General features: G+C 39.0%; 1 protein-coding gene and 1 pseudogene across 4 annotated transcripts in view; both read left to right on the forward strand.

Annotated features, from left to right (window-relative positions):
* GRAMD1C (GRAM domain containing 1C) overlaps positions 1 to 20,953 on the forward strand; it is a 105,431-nt gene that overhangs the window by 67,352 nt on the left and 17,126 nt on the right. For all 4 annotated transcript variants that reach the window (XM_064374625.1, XM_012463993.2, XM_064374624.1 and 1 more), the window contains 2 exons: positions 5,123 to 5,260; positions 18,928 to 19,046. In XM_064374625.1, the coding sequence (XP_064230695.1) occupies positions 5,123 to 5,260; positions 18,928 to 19,046 (257 nt within the window). The remainder of the gene's footprint in view (positions 1 to 5,122; positions 5,261 to 18,927; positions 19,047 to 20,953) is intronic.
* Positions 8,665 to 9,735, forward strand: LOC105725056 (vacuolar protein sorting-associated protein 26A-like; annotated as a pseudogene).

The following is a 20,953-nucleotide window of genomic DNA, read 5'->3' on the forward strand; positions in this document are numbered from 1 at the left end:
GGAAGATTCTATATTTGAAATTTATTACAAAGATAAATGACAATAATATTCCATAGGGCATTAAAATAAACTTACTTGGTTTTAAAAGGCCAACAGAGATTAAGCTTAATCCTAATATAATTGTAAAGAAAATCATGACCCAAAGGCTTTCTGAATTTCAAGAGTATTATATTCTAGATGATTTTTAACATTTTATAATGTAATCAGTTTTGTTTTGTATTGTAATCCATGTGTACATGGTGTCTAGAGTGGGCTCAACAGATAGCAGTTCTTCTTGACCACCCCAGTGGTAACAAAATTGGGAAAGAAAATGAAGAGCAAGTCAGATAGAGGCCAAAATATCACCTTTTATACTAATAGTGACAAAGTCAGCAGATGTGGGTATGTGTGAAAGATAAGTGGGCTGCTGATGGAGCTGAAGAATGAGGCAGACTTACCTATCAATCACAGGAACTGTTCAACTGCCTCCCCACTGGAGGGACGATCTCTCCTGGGCAAATATCAGCTTCTCTGGGCACCTAGATCCAGAAGGAAGGACAGAAGTGTGCCAAGCCTACCCAGCATATTCCTTTCACGTTTACTGACTGTATTCATAGCTCAGGCTGCCATAACAAAATACAGATTGGGTAGCTTAAGCAACAGAAATTTATTTCGTATAATTCTGGAGGATAGAAACCTCAGATCAAGGTTTGGCAGAGTTAGTTTCTGGTGAGGGGTCTCTTTCTGGCTTGCTATCTTCTATGTGCGGACACTGTGTCTGCATATAGCCTTTTCTTAGCACATGCTCATGGAGAGAGGGGCAAAGTGTGAGGGAGGAGTAGGGGGCAATAGAGAGAGAGAGAGAGCATGCATGAGCAAACTCTCTTTTTTTCTTTTTGAGACAGTCTGACCCTGTCACCCAGGCTGGAGTGCAGGGGTGTAATCTTGGCTCACTGCAATCTCTGCCTCCTGGGTTTAAGCAATTCTTGTGCCTCAGCCTCTGCATCATCCGGAATAGCTGGGATTACAAGCATGTACCACCACACCTGGCTAATTTTTTTGTATTTTTAGTAGAGACGGGGTTTTACCCCTTGTTTGCAAGGCTGATCTTGAACTCCTGGCCTCAAGTGATCCTCCAGCCTCGGCCTCCCAAAGTGTCTGGTGTCTCTTCTTAGAAGGACACTAATTCTACCAGATCTGGGACCCACTTCATTTAACTTAATTACTTTCTTTAGAGGCCTCATCTCCAAATACAGCCACACCAGGAGTTAGGGCTTTAACAGAAGAATTTGGGGGGGGCACAAACATTCAGTCCATAACAATAATCTACTTCCTATGGTTAGAGTGAGTTAAGGGGTAGAGAGAGGCTGGGAATTACCCTAATTGGGCACCTTTAACTTGGAAGGAGTGAAGAAGAGACATCTCCACTGCATTATATATAATACACAGCACACAATAATATTTTGTTAGTCAATATAAGCCCATTTCCCAACCATTTTATGTAGATGTAAGTTTACTATATTAACGTGTTTTTCTTAATATAAAACTTAATTTTTAAAAACATATTTTAAAAACTTCCAAAATATACACTGTGTGTTATACTGCTTTTAGGTTTGAGAAAGAGATCAGAGATTTAGTATTTCTTAGTTGAGCACACTGGCTCATGCCTGTAATCCCAGTACTTGGAGAGGCTGAGGTGGGAGGATTGCTTGGGCCAGGAGTTTCAGACCAGTCTGGGCAAGGGGCAAGACCTATCTCTACAAAAAATAAAAAATTAGCTGGACATGGTGGAGGATGCCTGTAGTCCTAGCTACTCAGAAGGCTGAAGCAGAAGGATCACTTAAGCCCAGGAGATCAAGGCTGCAGTGAGCTTTGATTGCACCATTGCACTCTAGCCTGGGCAACAGAGCCGGATCCTACCTCTTAAAAAAACAGATTTAATATTTTTTATGTTTCAGTTTTGAGGATATATGTTATAGACACTATGATTGTTGCTACTTTCTTGTAACCACCAATAGGAGAGAGAGAGAGAGAGAAAGCAAACAAATAATAAAATTAAAAGTAGTTGTTTAAAGGAAAATGTAGTACGAATAACTTGAGGCTTGTTGTGGTTGTACTTATTAAGTAGGCATTTTAAGGACTCTTTTTTTTGTTTAGTTGTAAGATCATTGCCATTGAGGTCAGTGCAGTGGGGGACATGTGGAAAGATCAAGGGTAGCGACAACTTTATTAGCGTCCTTACCATTCATGCTTTAGTGTGCAGCAGGGCATGGATTAGTCATACACCATCTACCTGAACCTAGGACTTTAGGAAGGTCTGCTCTGGCCCCCAGTGGCCAAGTAGGTAAGTAACACCAAAACCAGGATTTTTTTTTTTTTTTCCTCTTTCTTACCTGCTTCTTTTATAAGAATGGTCCTTCCAAAGTAGTTTCAGAGGGGCACTGTGGCTCGCGCCTGTAATCCCAGCACTTTGGAAGGCCAAGGCAAGCAGGTCACCTGAGGACAGGAGTTTGAGACCAGTCTGGGCAACATGGTGAAACCCCATCTCTACTGAAAATACAAAAATTAGCTGGGTGGTGGTGGTGGCACATGCCTTTAATCCCAAGAGTGAGACTCTGTCTCCAAAAAAAAAAAAAATCCTATAGAAGTAACATTGTAAGTTGCATAAAGGATAACATTAAAACTGATAAAAATCGTGCCTATTTAGAAATAAAGAATAATAGTGTATAGATTCTTTATCGCACATGAACTCTGATCACATTTTGCTTCTTGCAAAGACTGGCTTTATAGCAGTAAGAAAGCATATGTAACATTCAGGCCTGTGTTTGCAGAGTTTTATTAAAAGTGTATGGTGATTCTTTTTTTTCTATAACAAATCAAGTACTTCTACTGGTTTTCCTAAGCATGTTCCAAAATCTTGAACTTGTCATATGTATCAAATGGGTAAAATCATGAATCTATTTTTTACTTTTTTAAAGTTGTGAAGTTATAAATACGGTTGAAGTCAATGTACTGAAGCGACAATTGAAAAAGTCACAAAAAGTAAACCATCCCAGGAGATTGGGGATGTGTGTGTGGGTTGAGAGGGAGCAAGGGAGATTGCAGATCACTTTAAACCAATCGTCGATTTATTTAAAGTGATTGTATGTTGATTTACCATAGTGAGCAGGAGAAAGAAAGCCGATAAACCAATAGAAGTATGATTACAAGTCAGGATAGGTTCTGTGAAGGGAATGAGCAACGTCAACAGAATCACCTTTAGTTGTTTTCTTTCTTTGTGAATATTTGAATTATTTTTACAATGAACGTATAATACTTCTATGTCAGAAAAAGCTGTTTCCCAAACCCAATTGGAAAGTTACTTCACAAAGTTTAGCAAAGTTGCCTAGTTTTGTGATTCATTTCTACGCTGAAGGAGCTGTTATTTGAAATTGCAGTAAATAGTTTTTGCCTACAGAGAGTATTGTTGAAGGGAGAAGCAAATCAGTATGTATCTGATATTCCTTTTTGCCTCTCGCAAAATAGAGAGACACAAATCATTCAATGAGGGATAAACAGCAGTAGTCAGGGATGAAGCCAGAGCTAGAAGAGTTTTTCTGACCCATAGACCATTGCCCTTTGATTTAACCTGACTAATATTGACAGATGCTTTACCCAGATCATTCTTAGAGCTTGATTTCTGAAAGATGGGGAGTTTTTGTAGCAGTTTTTATTCTGTATTGATGGGGCATAATCCTTGAAATATAGTAAGTTATCCTGGTCCTGAAATCATTACAATTTCATACTGAATTGCTTTATGCTACTTCCTTTATTATACCAGGCTCCTATTCCTAGGTATTTTTTTTCTTTTCTGTTTGATTCTTCTAAGTTAAATTCCTTCTGTCAGTATCAAATATATGTTAAGTTTGTGTGCTCTGGAGCTGGAGTGGGTTCAAATTCCAGGTCAGTCACTCACTAGCCATAGAGCCTTGGCAATTATTTCTGTGACTCAGTTTCCTCATCTGGAAATGATAATACCACTTATCTCATAGCATTGCAGTGAGGATAAAATGAATCAATACTTGTAAGGTATGTAGCACGATGTCTAACATACGGTAAGCATTAGGTAAGTGTGAGCTATTTTATATTATATTTCCAGGGCATATGAGAAGAGATGAGCAAGATACTGCTTCTTCATTTGTCACTAGTAGTTTTCAATATCGTGATGATTATCAAGTTCCCAGAAAAAATTGGGCATTACTTAGCTTTGATGAATACTTTTCAGAAGGATTTCTTAGTTCTTTTAATGTGTGGTGTTGAAAATAGGTTGTGAATACAGTCATTCTTGTCTTTGGAGTGAACATTAAGTCAAATTGAAACATTATTCAGGCTGATAAGCCAAGTACAGCAGGTATTATAGCCATTGATAAATTAATATTTACTGAATGTATGAGCATTCAGAGGTAGAACTTGCTAATTGCTATGGTAGGTACTATCTTATGTGTCTCTATATTGTCCTTGTCCCTTTTGAAATATTCTTTTTTTTTTTTTTTTTTTTGAGATGGAGTCTTGCTCTGTTGCCCAGGCTGCAGTGCAGTGGCACGATCTCGGCTTACTGCAACCTCTGCCTCCTGGTAATTCAAGCAATTCTCCTGCCTCAGCCTCCTGAGTAGCTAGGATTACAGGCATGTGTCAACATGCCCAGCTAATTTTTGTATTTTTAGTAGAGATGGGTTTCACCGTGTTGGCCAGGCTGGTCTTGAACTCCTGACCTCGTGATCTGCCCTCCTTGGTCTCCCAAAGTGCTGGGATTACAGGCTTGAGGCACCACACCAGGCCTGAAAGATTCTTTTGAGTGACATATTATGGGTGTTTGATATCATTCAAGTTAAATATTTCTATATCTTCTGGGATTTGACAGTTGAAATATTGATTATATGTAGTTTAGTTAACTACATATTGTTATGCATAGTTATAGTTAGTATCTATGTATATATTTAATTCTTATTTGGAGTTTTAATAGTGTCCTGGAATGTTCTCATCATTGTAATCATATTTAAAAATGATTTTATGCCAAAAAAAAATCCCACACAAAACCCCCTAAAACCTTAAAATTATCTTTCTTTGATTTCTCCTCTTTTGGTTTGTGTTTTTGTTTTTCCAGAAAATGTTCCTGAGAGAGATCTTCATGGAAGACTTTTTATCAACCGTGTTTTTCATATCAGTTCTGAGAGGATGTTTGAATTGCTCTTTACCAGTTCACGCTTTATGGAGAAATTTGCCAGTTCTAGAAATATAATAGGTTAGTCCTTGTGTTCTTACCTAATGATAAATTTGGGAGAATGCTATTATTCGTAGAAGGTTGAACCTATATAAACTGATTTATGTTATGAGGAGGAAGAATTAGACATGCTTTGATTTGTTTTGGCAGTATATAAACTGGTATTCAAACATTTGGTTAAATTCACATGTGAACAGTATAATTGTTTAATTAGGCACATGTTTCCAACAATTAAGTTCAGACCTTTTGAAAACTAAAAGTATATTTATTCATTAAGGTACCAATTCAATTGGGTTGAACTCAATTCAAAATGGTTTCATGTGAAACAACTGAATTTTCGTGGTGTGTAAATTGCAACAACCACTTTGCCAACCAGCTTGGCAGTAACTACTAAAGCTATTAATTCTCTATGACTCAGTTCCACTCCTAGATATACATTCATCGGAAATTGGTACATTTGTGCTCTAAATGATGTACTACAGTGCTCATAGCGACATTATTTATGATGGTCCCAAACTCAAAACAGTTCAAGTGTCCATCAGTAACAGAATGGATAAACAGATTGTGTATGTTCCCACAAAAGAATCCTTTGTAATAACGAACAAAATACTAAGTACTGATACTTATAACAATATGAGTAGATCTCACAGATCCACTGTTGAGCAAAAGAAGCCAGATACAAAAGAGTACATGCTACATCATGTCTTTATATAAAGGTAAAAACCAGGCTAAACAAATTTATGGACATAAAGTCAGCATAGTGGTTACTGTTGTGGAGAGTCAGATAGGTAAAGCTGGGAGGGAGCTTTTGGGATGCTTGTATAAGCTCTATATCCTGATCGGAGTGGTGGTACATGTGTGTGTTCCCCTTGTGAAAATCATGGAGCTATACACTTGAGATTGCTGTATCTATGACTACTTCAATGAAAATATATAAAAAAAAGTTCAATTTAAGAAATTGGTTTAATTTCTTAATTGGAAATTAATGGTTAAATCCTCATGAAAAGGATTTCATTGATTATGTGTTAAAAAGTTTTATTTTGGGGTTGGGCGTGGTGGCTCATGCCTGTAATCTCAGCACTTTGGGAGGCTGAGGCGGGTGAATTGCTCGAGCCCAAGAGTTTGAGACCAGCTTGGACAATATGCGAAACCCATCTCTACCAAAAAATACAAAATTAACTGGGCATGGTGCTTCACACCCGTAGTCTCAGCTATGTAGGAGGCTGAGGTGGCAGGATCTCTTGAGCCTGGGAGTTGGAGGTTGCAGTAAGCCGAGACTGTGCTACTGCATTTCAGCCTGAGTGAGAGTGAAACCCTGTCTCTAAATAAATAAATAAATGTTTTATTTTTGTAAACATCTCTGATAAGCTTATCGTTAGTTTGAAACTGAATTTATCCTAAATGTTTTCAATATTTTATCATCATTGGGAGCATGTGATTTAGCCTGCTACATAAAATTATAATGCAACAGCAGCAGAGATTCATATAAAGTGAGTCATTTAACATAGTCAAAGAGAAAGTTATTCTATAGTCAAATTTATTAATTAATTTATTTATGGCAGAGTTTTACTCTGTCACCCAGGCTGGAGTGAAGGGGTGGATCTTGGCTGACTGCAACCTCTGCCTCCCAGGTTCAAGCGATTCTTGTGCCTCAGCCTCCTAAGTAGCTGGGATTGCAGGCATGTGCCACCACACCTGGCTAATTTTTGTGTTTTTTTAGTAGAGGGGTTTCGCATCTTGGCCAGGCAGATCTCAAACTCCTGGGCTCAAGCAATCTACCTACCTCAGCCTCCCAAAGTACTAAAATTACAGGAATAAGCCACTTTACCCAGCCTCAATTTAGTTTATAATCTAAGTATTTTATTGACTATTAGATATTATTCCTTTATTTGAAACTTCTATGTAAAAAGATATATAATTTTTTTTTTTTTTCTGAGACAGGGTCTCACTCTGTCACCGAGGCTGGAGTGCTGTGGTACAATCTCAGCTCACTGCAGCCTCTGCCTCCTGGGCTCAGACGATTCTCCTGCCTCAGCCTCCTGAGTAGCTGGGATCACAGGCATGCACCACCATGCTCAGCAGTTTTTTGTTTGTTTGTTTGTTTGTTTTTTTTGATAGAGACAAGGCCTTGCTATGTTGCTCCAGGCTGGTCTCAAACTCCTGAGCTCAGGTGATCCACCTACCTTGGCCTCCCAAAGAGCTGGGATTATGGGCGTGAGCCACTGTGCCCGGTCTAAACATAATTATATATCCATAGATGATATAATTGTTACGAATATTAGGAACCAAACTCAATTTTGTTCTTATTATTGATGGTAGAGTAGCAAAGAGATTACAATCAATAGCTATTGTCTTGTAAATATGAGTTTTGTAATTAAAAAAATTATTTTTTCTGTTCTTCTAGTTTTGAAAATGTGGGATACCTAAGATACAAATCTTCTTTATTCAGTAGTTAATAACTTATTATACCTCTTCTGAATCTATTTTGTGTTTTCTTGTTAGTCATTTCTACCTAGAGAACTTGCTATTTCAGAAGAACTGGATACATTATTTTCCTTAATTTTCGGAGGGGATGCCTGTTAATGTTGCACTGCCATTTTTATGGCTGAAAAGACCCAAGAGGAATTAGGACGTTGTTCTGTGCTGGTGATAAATGAAGTTTGTTTTTTGAAACACAACTGCATTTGTTTTCTGTTATGTCTGGCATTAATATCAATGATTATACTGACTGTCTGATGTTATAAATGGCTTTGCAAAGCAAAGGCTTCCAGCTAATTCCAAATCTAAACAGTTATAAGCACATTGCTGGTTAGACCTAGAATTAGTCTGAAGCTTTACCACAAAAGAGAATCTGATCCTTACTGCAAAGCATACAGCTATCCTCTGACTTGTTACCTAGTAACCAAAGTTACATTTCTTTCTTTCTTTTTTTGAGACAAGGTCTCTCTGTGTTGCCCAGGCTGGAGTGCAGTGGTGCAGTCACAGTTCACTGTAGCCTCCACCTCCTGGGATCAAGTGATCCTCCTACCTCAGCCTCAGTAGCTGGGACCAAAGGCACGCACCACCATGGCAGGCCAATTTTAAAACAGTTTTTGTAGAGACAGGGTCTCCCTATGTTGCCCAGGCTGGTCTTGAACTCCTGGCCTCAAATGATTCTTTCACCTCAGGCTTTCAAAGTGCTGGGCAAGTGTGAGCTACCATGCCTGAGCTGGCGTTTCTTGAGACTGAATTTCAAAGGCTTCTTTTTAAAAATATTAAGAATTTAATGATTTTTAAAAAATAATTATTTGTGCATTTAATCTAATTCCAGCACTCAAATGACTACCACTGGTTCTAAGTTTTCCAAATTATGGGGGCTGAGAGTTCTCCTGAGTGAAGAGGAGAAAAGTAGGGGGGATGGCGGCAGTGCCACCAAAACTCAAACAATGAGTTTTCTTGGAGGCTTTTTGGGTCCAATTTGTGAGATCGATATTGTCGTTAATGATGGGAAAGCCAGGAAAATGACAGAAATGAAAACTGAAGATGGCAAAGTAGAAAAACACTATCTCTTTATGATAGAGAATCTGTTTCAGGTAAGGTAAACCTAGCCTTTAAGCAACCTGGATAGAGGCTAGAGCACCAAGGAATTAAAATTGAATTTGTAGGTCAAATGGAACTTTTCAATGACAAGAGTAATGCTCATGAATATATATAAATATAAACCTAGTGAAAGAACTAGCCTTACCTGGAGAACTGACTCAGAGAAGAAGTTATGGTTTTGAATTTATGCAAGTTGAAAAGCCATACGAATCTTACATCGGTGCCCATGTCCACTTGTTATTTTCTTAAAGTGACAATAGTAAGAAGACTGACAGATTTAGCAAAAGAATATGATCTTACTGTTCATCAGCTTGCCGCCTGCCCTGATGTTAACAACTGTATTAAGATGGAAGTGGGCACTGAAGATTGTCTACACATATAATTTGAATATAATAAATCAAAATTTCATTTAAAGCATGTAATTGTTTGAAAAATTTACTTCTTAGTAGTAAGAATAAAAATACAACATACAGAGTTACAACTGATCAAAAAAGAGATCACAGGAATTGGACCCGGTACCACAGCAGAAACAGAAACAATCACCGAATATGAAATAATGGATGGTGCACCAGTAAAAGGTGAATCCATTCCAATGAGACTATTTTTAGTGGAATGTGACCCAAGTCCAACAATGAGAGATGGGAACAAAAAATTTTCAGGAAGTAAAGTTAGTGTTTGTTGATGAGGAAGACCAAAGGTACTTCAAAAAGCTGGAGATCATTTTATGAAGAAAAGCTTCTGCAAACTGAGGAAACAGAGAACAAACTTACACCAGTGATTTGAATCTCCAGAATCACAGGCATCTGCTTGAACAGCCTGAAATGTGAACTGAATAGGAGACAAAAAAAAAAAAGAAAAGGCAAACAATTCCTGTAACCATTGAGTTAAGTTCAGCAGGTTGAAGATGGTTGCAGCTAGAGAGGAAAAGACCAAAGCTCAATATTAGTCTTCCTTTATCTTATAGTGCTGCATTCATTTTATGACATAATTAAATGTTCTTCATGTATATTCATTTTAAAAAGTGCTTTCTTTGTAACAAACACTGGAATGTTCTTATACTGCCTTTTTTTTTTTTATACTTCACACTTTGATTTGATGATAAGCACTCAGATATGCATCAGCATAAACATTAAAAATTTTCATGTGAGAAAAATAAAATAAAATCAGGGGGTCTTTTAAATCTGTGCTCTTTTAAATCATTGTTCACAGTTATATGATACTACTTTTTAAATGTTTTTGATCTTTTAGTTTCAGGGGCACATGTACAGATTTGTTATACAGGTAAATTGTGTGTCATGAGAGTTTGGTTTACAGATTATTTCATGACCCAGGTAATAAGCATGGTACCCAATAGGGAGTTTTCAACCCTTACCCTCCTTCCACCCTCCACCCTCAAGTAGGCCCCAGTGTCTATTGTTCCTCTCTTTGTGGCCATGTGTACTCAGTGTTTATCTCCCACTTATAAGTGAAAACGTGGTATTTAGTTTTCTGTTCCTGCAGTAGTTCCCTCAGGATGATGGCCTCCAGCTCCATCCATGTTGCTGCAAAGGGCATGATCTTGTTCTTTTTTATGACTGCATACTATCCCATGGTGTATTTGTACCATACTTTCTTTATCCACTCTACCATTGATGGGCATCTAGGTTGATTGCATGTCTTTGCTATTGTGAATAGTGCTGCAGTGAACATTCTTGTGCATTGCACGTCTTTGCTATTGTGAATAGTGCTATGGTGAATATACTTGTGCATGTGTCTTTATGGTAGAACAATTTATATTCCTGGGGGTAGATACCCAGTAATGGGATTCTCAGGTGAAATGGTAGTTCCTTTTTAAGTTCTTGGAGACGTTGCCAAACTGCTTTCCACAATGGTTGAACTAATTTACACTCCCAGCAGCAGTGTATAAACATTCCTTTTCTCTGCAACCTCACTAGCATGTTATGTTTTGGCCTTTTAATAATAGCCGTTCTGACTGATGTGAGATACTATCTCACTGTGATTTGATTTGCCTTTCTCTAATGATTAGGGCTGTTGAGCATTTTTTCATATGCTTGCTGGCCAGATGTATGTCTTCTTTTGAAAAGTGTCTGTTCATATCCCTTACTCACTTTTTTATTGGGTCGTTTATTTTTTGCTTGTTAATTTGTTTAAGTTCCTTATAGATTTTGGATGTTAGAGCATTTTCAGACAGTTTGCAAATATTTTCTCCCATTCTGTAGGTTGTCTGTTTACTTTGTTGATAGTTTCTTTTGCTGTGCAGATACTCTTTAGTTTAATTATGCCCCATTTGTCAATTTTATTTGTTGTTGCAATTGCTTTTGGTGTCTTCATCATGAATTCTTTGCGAGGGTCTATGTCCAGGCTGGTATCTTCTAAATTTTCTTTCTTTCTTTTTCTTTTTCGAGACAGGGTCTCGCTTTGTCACCCAGGCTGGAGTGCAGTGGTGCAAACATAGTTTACTATAGCTTCAACCTCCTGGGCTCAAGCAGTTCTCTTGCCTCAGCCCTGCAAGTAGCTGGGACTATAGGTGCACACTGCCACACTTGGCTAATTTTTGTATTTTTTTGTAGAGATGAGATTTCACCATCTTTCCCAGGCTGGTCTTGAACTCCTGAGCTCAAGTGATTCACCTGCCTCAGCTTCCTAGACTGCTGAGATTAGAGGCATGAACCACCATTTCTTGATTTTCTTCAAGGGTTTTAGAAGTTTTATGTTTTACGTTTCAGTCTTTAATCCATCTTGAGCTGATTTTTATATATGGTGTAAAGAAGGGAACTAGTTTCAATCTTCTGCATATGGTAGCCAGTTATCCTAGCACCATTAATTGAATAGGGAGTCCTTTTCCCATTGCTTGTTTTTGTCAACTTTGTTGATACCAGATGGTTGTGGGTGTGTGGCTTTATTTCTGGGTTCTCTATTCTGTTCCATTGGTCTATGTGTCTGTTTTCATACCAGTACCATGCTGTTTTGGTTACGGTTGTCTTATAGTACAGTTTGAAGTTGGGTATTGTGATGCCTCCAGCTTTGTTCTTTTTGCTTAGGATTGCTTTGGCTATTGGACTCTTTTTTGGTTCCATATGAATTTTAGAATAGTTTTTTCCTAATTCTGTGAAGAATGTCATTGGTAGTTTGATATGAATAGTGTTGAATCTATGAATTGCTTTGGGTAGTATGAACATTTTAATAATATTGATTCTTCCTGTCACTAGCATGGAATGTTTTTCCATTTGTGTCATCTCTGATTTATTTGAGCAATATTTTGTAATTCTTCTTGTAGAGATCTTTCACCTCTCTGGTTAACTGTATTTCTAGGTATTTTACTTTTTTTTTTTTTTTTTGCTATAATAAATGGAATTTTGCAGTCTCAACTTGGCACTCAGCTTGGATGTTGTTGGGTATAGATATTTTCCAAGTTGCTTGTTTTCTACCCCTGTCTTTCAGGGATGCCAGTGAGGCACAGATTTAATCTCTTTACATAATCCCATATTTATCAGAGGCTTTGTTCATTCTTTTTTATTCTTTTTTCTTTATTTTTGTCTCAGTTAATTTGGAAAACCAGCCCTCAACCTGTGAGATTCTTTTCTCAGCTTGTTCTTTTCTGCTGTTAGTACTTGCAATTGTATTATGAAATTCTTAGTGAGTTTCTCAGTGCTATCAGATCAGTTTGATTCTTTCTTAAAATGGCCTTTGTCTTTCAGCTCCTGTATCATTTTATTGCATTCTTTAGATTTCTTGGATTAGGTTTCGAGTTTCTCCTGAATTTGGATGATTTTCATTGCTATCTCTATTCTGAATTCTATTTCAGTCTGGTTTAGAACCACTGCTGGGAAACTAGTATAATTGTTTGGAGGTAAGAAGACACTCCAGCTTTTTGAGTTGCCAGAGTTCTCGCACTGGTTCTTTCTCACCTGTATGGACTGATGTTCTTTTAATCTTTGAAGCTGCTGTCTTTTGGATGGTTTTTTTTTTTTTTTTTTTTTTTTGCTTTTATCTTCTTTGATGCCCATGGGAGTTTGATTATGGAATAAGGTGGGTTCAGTTGACTGGCCTCACTTCTGGAAGATTTCAGGGGGCTCAGGCTCAGCTCAGAACTCCTGGAATGTATGGCATACCCCTCTCTGGGGGGATAGAGTTAGAGGACATGGTTTTGCATGCCCCTGGCTTTGTTCTTTGGCCCTTTGAGGTTAGAAATCTGCTGCACTGGAGGTGTGGAGGTGTTCCTGGTCCTACTGGCCACATACTCCAATGGGGAGTGCTGGCCAAAGCACTTCATTAGGGTGATGGCAGTGGGATCTGTGCTTGCTCATGAATGCCAGCAGCCATGATGGCATGGTGGGGTGCTTGTGCATTGGCTGGGACAGGGGCACTGGGGGGAGCCCTTTGTTTTCACAAGTGTTACCTTTGTTTTCACAGGTGCTGTATACCGGCTAAATATATTGGTGTTGTGTTGTGGGCTGTGATCCAATAGGTAGTGTTTAAGAGTGTTAGCTGGCAGATAGGCTCTTAGCTCTGCCGCACGACTTACTTGTACTTTGGCATGGTTGGCAGTAGTGCTCTGGGGTGAGAAGGGAGAGTGATGACCCTCTCCCGTAGTCAGCTCTTGGGTCTTGGAGGAGCCCCCTTCGACTGGCTCTGTGCCTGTGTTTCTTTTGTTGGGTGTTCTGGACCACGGGACTGTTTTAAGCAGGGGCCATGGTTGGCAGACAGGCCATATGCTTGCCAGGTCAACCCTGCAGCAAAAATTACAGTCTGCCCCTCCACTAGCTTACAAACCCAGGCATCTCATGTCTCTCAGTGATCTGAGAGTGAGGCTTTTCCCTTCTTAGGCATCACTCAAGCCTGTACTTCCTGCTTGGCTAGGAGCTGTGGGACTGGATGTGGTCACCTATTCTGCTGTCTGGGCACTTCCGAGGGGAACGCAGGGTTGTGCCTGCCCACATAGTTGAGGCAGAAGTGAGACCACTTGGCTGGACACTCTAGCAGGCAGGCCTGTCTAGCTACCAGTAGCAGGGATGAGTGGGAGTCACCTACCCTGCTGTCAGGGTGTTTCCTGGGGCAACAGGAAGCTGTGGCTGCCAGCTGAGTTCAGGCAGAAGTGGGACTGTTGGGCTGAAGGCTAGCACCAAGTCCTGTCTGGCACGGCGGAGTGAAGCAATCTTTCTGCTCCCAGACAAGACCGTAGCCTTTACTGGGGATATGGTACTGGTGTCGTTCTGTTCCAGGGTCCAAGGCTTATAGAAGTCCCATGGACTTGAGAGTTGTTGCTGCAGAAACTCTGGGTGGCTCTCTGCCTCAGTTTAGAAGTGTGTAGTGGGGCCCGGGGAACCAGGAGAATTGTCCCATTACCAGTCTTGCATGGGTCCCTGTGTACAATCCCCCAGGGAGCTCTCACTCATCTTTTCCCATATTGAGGAGCTTTTCCTGGCTCCGTGCTGATCCCAGATGGGCCACTGCCGAGCTTTGCTCCTCTCTGCCCTCTGTGTCCCCTTGCTGCCTGGATGGATTTTGACATGGCTTATTAGATGATTAGCTAGTAGGGTCAGTGTTCACCAGCCCTTCTGTTTCCTGTCTGTGAGAGTGGCAACACGAGCAGCTTCTAGTTCACCATCTTGACCCAACCCCCTTACACTATTTTTAATTAAAGCTCAGTTTAAATCTTTTACCCAACATTTTACATTTAGAAATATGTAAAGCTTCAGAAAAAAATGCATGAGTAGTGTAATAACATCCATATCCACTTGCCTAGATTAATCAATTTTTAAATTATGGCAAAATGTACATAAGATAAAATTTACCATTTAGCCATTTTTAAGTGGACGTTTCAGTGGCATTAAGTACATTCACATTATTGTGCAACCGTTGCCATCATCCATCTTCAGAACTTTTTCATCTTTCCAAACTGAAATGCTATACCTATTTTTTTTTCTCTCTTTTTTAAATTTTTTAAATTTTTTATTTTTATTGCATTTTAGGTTTTGGGGTACATGTGAAAAACATGCAAGATTGTTGCATAGGTGCATACGTGGTAGTGTGATTTGCTGCCTTCCTCCCCTTCACCTATATGTGGCATTTCTCCCCATGCTATCTCTCCCCAACTCCCACCCTCCGCTGTCCCCCCATACCCCCCCAACAGACCCCAGTGTATAGTGCTCCCCTCCCTGTGTCCATGTGTTCCCATTGTTCAACACCCGTCTATGAGTGAGAACATGCAATGTTTGATTTTGTGTTCTTGTGTCAGTTTGCTGAGAATGATGGTTTCCAGGTTCATCCACGTCCCTACAAAGGACGCGAACTCATCGTTTTTGATGGCTGCATAATATTCCATGGTGTATATGTGCCACATTTTTCCTGTCCAGTCTATCATCGATGGGCATTTGGGTTGGTTCCAGGTCTTTGCTATTGTAAACTGTGCTGCAATGAACATTCGTGTGCATGTGTCCTTATAGTAGAACGATTTATAATCCTTTGGATATATACCCAGTAATGGGATTGCTGGGCCAAATGGAATTTCTATTTCTAGGTCCTTGAGGAATCGCCACACTGTCTTCCACAATGGTTGAACTAATTTACACTCCCACCAGCAGTGTAAAAGTGTTCCTATTTCTCCACATCCTCTCCAGCATCTGTTGTCTCCAGATTTTTTAATGATCGCCATTCTAACTGGCGTGAGATGGTACCTCAATGTAGTTTTGATTTGCATTTCTCTAATGACCAGTGATGATGAGCATTTTTTCATATGCTTATTGGCCTCATGTATGTCTTCTTTTGTAAAGTATCTGTTCATATCCTTCGCCCATTTTTGAATGGGCTTGTTTGTTTTTTTCTTGTAAATCTGTTTTAGTTCGTTGTAAATTCTGGATATCAGCCCTTTGTCAGATGGGTAGGCTGCAAAAATTTTTTCCCATTCTGTTGGTTGCTGATTCACTCTGTTGACTGTTTCTTTTGCTGTGCAGAAGCTGTGGAATTTGATTAGGTCCCATTTGTCTATTTTGACTTTTGTTGCCAGTGCTTTTGGTGTTTTGGTCATGAAGTCCTTGCCTATGCCTATGTCCTGAATGGTTTTGCCTAGGTTTTCTTCTAGGGTTTTTATGGTGTTAGGGCTTATGTTTAAGTCTTTAATCCATCTGGAGTTAATTTTAGTGTAAGGTGTCAGGAAGGGGTCCAGTTTCTGCTTTCTGCACATGGCTAGCCAGTTTTCCCAACACCACTTATTAAACAGGGAATCCTTTCCCCATTGCTTGTTTTTATCAGGTTTGTCAAAGATCAGATGGTTGTAGATATGTTGTGTTGCCTCCGACGCCTCTGTTCTGTTCCATTGGTCTATATCTCTGTTTTGGTACCAGTACCATGCTGTTTTGATTACTGTAGCCTTGTAGTATAGTTTGATGTCCGGTAGTGTGATGCCTCCTGCTTTGTTCTTTTTGCTTAGAATTGACCTGGCTATGCGGGCTCTCTTTTGGTTCCATATGAAGTTTAAGGTGGTTTTTTCCAGTTCTGTGAAGAAGGTCATTGGTAACTTGATGGGGATAGCGTTGAATCTGTAAATTACTTTGGGCAGTATGGCCATTTTCATGATATTGATTCTTCCTAACCATGAGCATGGAATGTTTCTCCATCTGTTTGTGTCCTCTCTTATTTCGTTGAGCAGTGGTTTGTAGTTCTCCTTGAAGAGGTCCTTTACGTTCCTTGTTAGTTGTATTCCTAGGTATTTTATTCTCTTTGTAGCAATTGTGAATGGCAGTTCATTCTTGATTTGGCTCTCTTTAAGTCTGTTATTGGTGTATAGGAATGCTTGTGATTTTTGCACATTGATTTTGTATCCTGAGACTTTGCTGAAGTTGCTTATCAGTTTCAGGAGATTTTGGGCTGAGATGATGGGGTCTTCTAGATATACAATCATGTCGTCTGCAAATAGAGACAATTTGACTTCCTCCTTTCCTAATTGAATACCCTTTATTTCTTTTTCTTGCCTGATTGCTCTGGCTAATGCTATACCTATTAAACAGTAACTCTCCATTTCTTCCAATTCTTGATGATCATTATTTTATTTTCTGTCTCTGTGAATTTGACTACTCTAGGTGCTTTGTATAAGTGGAATAATACAGCGTTTGTCCTTCTGTGACAGGCTTAATACACTTAGCATAATGCCTTCAAGGTTCATCCATGTTGTGGCATGTATCAGAATTTTATCCCTCTTTTTAAGGCTGAATAATATTGCATTGCATGTATATACTACATTTTGTTTATCCATTCATCCATTAATGACATTTGGGATTAATGACATTACGTTAGCTATTGTAAATAATGCCGCCATGAACATTGATGTACAACTGTCTGTTCAAGTCTCTGCTTCCAGTTCTTTTGGGTATATACCTAGAAGTGGAATTTCTGCATCATATAGTAATTCAATCATTATATTTTTGAGGAGTGGCCATACTATTTTCCACAGCGACTGTACTGTTTTACATTTCTATAAGCAATGCACAAAGTTTCCAATTTCTCCACATCCTTCCAACACTTATTATTTATAATAGCTATCCTAATGAGCATGAAGGTTCACCAGTTTTAAAACTTTATTACATCAAAGGATTCTTAAAATTCTACAATTCCTGCCCTTTATTATTTTGGATCAATATATCAAAATGGTTTGTATGTCCTTTTGTGTACTGTAGCTATTTTTCTTACCATTCATTCCAGATTTTTTAACATTATGATAAGCTTGACTTAGGTATTGGAGGATTGACAATTCCAAGATAATGTTAATTAGGTGATGTTCTGGTAAGCAATACTCAGTAAGTAGACCTTATTGGTAACATTGGCGAAAATACAAGCGTAACATTCATAGGAAGACAAATACTTTTCTTTTCTCCTTGTGACAGCTGCTTCATTGAGTAGCATGCAGTTTTAACAGCAGAATTAAATGACATCTTTAAATTCTATTTCTGATTAACAATGGATTGTTAGTATAATTTTCCTGAAACAGGCTGACATGTGACCAAAGTAATCTTCTGAAAAGTATTTAAGAATTAGTTGTATATCTTCTTTTATATATACCTAAATAAATTATTTTACAGCAAATCCTGGATGATAGACTCTATGGTTTATGATTGTGCCTTTTAAATTTAGTTATAAGATTTTGCCAGATACTCAAAAGGGAATTTCAGGATCCCTTATTATATCCTCAGATCTAGCAGTATAAAAGAAGTTGAGTAAAACTGACTGTATTCTAAAGCCTCACTTCCTTCCTTTGGTGAGTCTGATGGGGTTAGACAAAGGCTCCTGTGCTTTAGGATGCTGGTGAATAGCAGTCAAACATACTGGTACTTGCCCCAGTCGATTTGTGCTAGAGCATTAGATGATATAGTCATGTCTTTGAATAGAGTTTTTAATGCTCTTGTTTATACTTTTTTAAATTTTTGGCTTCCATGAAATGGCCTTCACTGTGTTCTAGAACTATATTTCTGTTCAAGTGGGTATTTAATCACTATATTGTCCCTAAGCAAATAAAAGAGAATTTTTATCAGATCTTACCATAGAGATATGATCTTAGAGTTTTCTTAATACAGCTTATATAATCATTTATGTTCCATTTTCTTACCTTGACTGAAGATTTTAGCAGACAAGCCACTGACATTACATGATTTCTCACAACGTTGACATAATTTCTATGTAAGTTGATGTCAAGGTTATATTGCTTCATAATGACAAATATCTTTTAAAGTTTTGTCCTCAAGGATGGGAATATTGAAGTGTTGTTCCGTCTCTGATAAGGCTGGCATCGTTACTTCTCTTCATAGATACTGTGGACTTTAAAAAGATGCTTACAGATGAAACAACTTTTTATTTTATCATCTAATGAAAGGGAAAAGGATATTAATAAACAATTTAGAAATAAATGGATCAGAGATGGGGAATATGCCATATTTAAGGAGAGTGCTTAACATTTAATCTCTCTTTTCTTTAATGTTAAACTTACAACACCCAGTTATAAGGAAGTCAGCACTAGTCAAAAATATACATTTTAAGAATTCAAAAACTCCTTTGATTTCATTTAAAGTCATACTGTTCAAATTTCTAGAGCTAACTCATTTTGTGTTTGCTGTGGTTAGATGTAGTATCTACCCCTTGGACTGCAGAACTTGGAGGTGATCAGCTGAGAACCATGACCTACACTATAGTCCTTAATAATCCACTTACTGGAAAATGCACCGCTGCCACTGAAAAGCAGGTACGTCTGCTACGTCAGTGTCCAGAAGAGTCATGTGTGGGGAAAGAGAGAAGATGCCTATTCTAGTTCAACACTTTACAAGACAATTTCAATAAACAAATGGCAAGAAAAAAGGGAGGTTAAGAGTTTACAGGTTAAAAGAGACTTAAAAGGCATGTGAGTCAAATCAACCCACTCCTAATTCAAACAAAACAACTGTTAAAACGTATTTATGAGATTTCAGGAATTGTTCCTTTTTTTATGTATAGTAATGGTATTACAGCTGTGTTTTAAAGGAAATAATATTTATCTTAAAAGAGATATATGGAAGAATCTATAAAGCAATATAGTGAAGTATTTACGGATGACATGATATTGATGTCTAAGATTTCCTTTAAAAGTCATCTAGCCAGGCAGAGCATGGTGGTAGAGGCAGGGAATATGGAGGAGGGACAAAGGAAGCAAAACTGGGCAGAAGTTAGTGTTGTTTCATTTCTACTCTTTCATGTGTTCAGAATGTTTCATTATAAAAGATTTTTTTTTAAAAGAATACCAGGCCAGTTGTGATGGCTCATCCTGAAATACTAGCACTTTGAGGGGCCCAGATGGGAGGATCACTTGAGACCAGGAGTTTGAGATCAGACTGCACAACTCAGTGGCACTTTGTCTTTACAAAAAATAAAATTAACCAGGCATGGTGGTGCGTGCCTGTAGTCCTACCTACTTGGGAGGCTGAGGCAGGAGGATCACTTGAGCCCAGGAGTTTGAGGTTACAGTGAGCTATGATCTAGCCACTGTACTCCAGCCTAGGCAACAGAGCTAGACCCTGTCAAAAAGAAGAAAGAAAGAAAGAGAGAGAGAGGGAAGAAAGGGAAGAAAGGAAGAAAGGGAGGAAGGGAGGACGGGAGGGAGGGAGGGAGGGAGGGAGGACGGGAGGGAGGAAAGAAAGGGAACACTACTGAAATCTAGTTTACAGAATTGTGTCAAGAGTTAGGGCCAAAAAACTAGATTCCTGCTTTGACACGTGGGAAGAGATTGAGTTTTTGAAATTAAATAGTGTACGAGCTATTTAATGCTCCACTTCCATGACCAGAGTGGCACTGTCATACAGTGGAGTGTGTGTTTGAATCAATTTGTGTTGCACTATCTGATTTGCAGGTAGTCTGAAAACATCTCGTAACATCTGAAGCTGTTGTGCTCTTGTGGTTTTGTCCATTAGCATTAAAAAGAATGCATTTCCATACTTTTAAAAAATTATTATTATTTTTTTTGACATGGAATCTTGCTCTGTTGCCCAGGCTGGAGTGCAGTGGTATAATCTCAGCTAACTGCAACCTCCACCTCCAGGGTTCAAGCGATTCTCCTGCCTCATCCTCCTGAGTAGCTGGGACTACAGGTGCATGCCACCATGCCCAGCTAACTTTTGTATTTTTAGTAGAGATGAGGTTTCACTATGTTGGCCAGGATGGTCTTGATCTCTTGAACTTGTGATCTGCCTGCCTTGGCCTCCCAAAGTGCTGAGATTACAGGCATGAGCCACCTCGCCTGGCCAAAAAATTATTAAAAGATTGTCAAACTTAAGAAAAGTTTGGCCGGGCGCAGTGGCTCACGCCTGTAATCCCAGCACTTTGGGAGGCTGAGGCGGGTGGATCACGAGGTCAAGAGATCGAGACCATCCTGGTCAACATGGTGAAACCCCGTCTCTACTAAAAATACAAAAAATTAGCTGGGCACGGTGGCGTGTGCCTGTAATCCCAGCTACTCAGGAGACTGAGGCAGGAGAATTGCCTGAACCCAGGAGGGCGGAGGTTGCGGTGAGCCGAGATGGCGCCATTGCACTCCAGCCTGGGTAACAAGAGCGAAACTCCGTCTCAAAAAAAAAAAAAAAAGGAAAAGTTTGGTATTTTGGTATTGGGGAGTCTTCGAAA

Source organism: Aotus nancymaae, unplaced genomic scaffold (genome assembly GCF_030222135.1).
Source record: "Aotus nancymaae isolate 86718 unplaced genomic scaffold, 86718_ANA_hifiasm-v0.15.2.pri h1tg000011l, whole genome shotgun sequence".
Classification (NCBI taxonomy): domain Eukaryota; kingdom Metazoa; phylum Chordata; class Mammalia; order Primates; family Aotidae; genus Aotus; species Aotus nancymaae.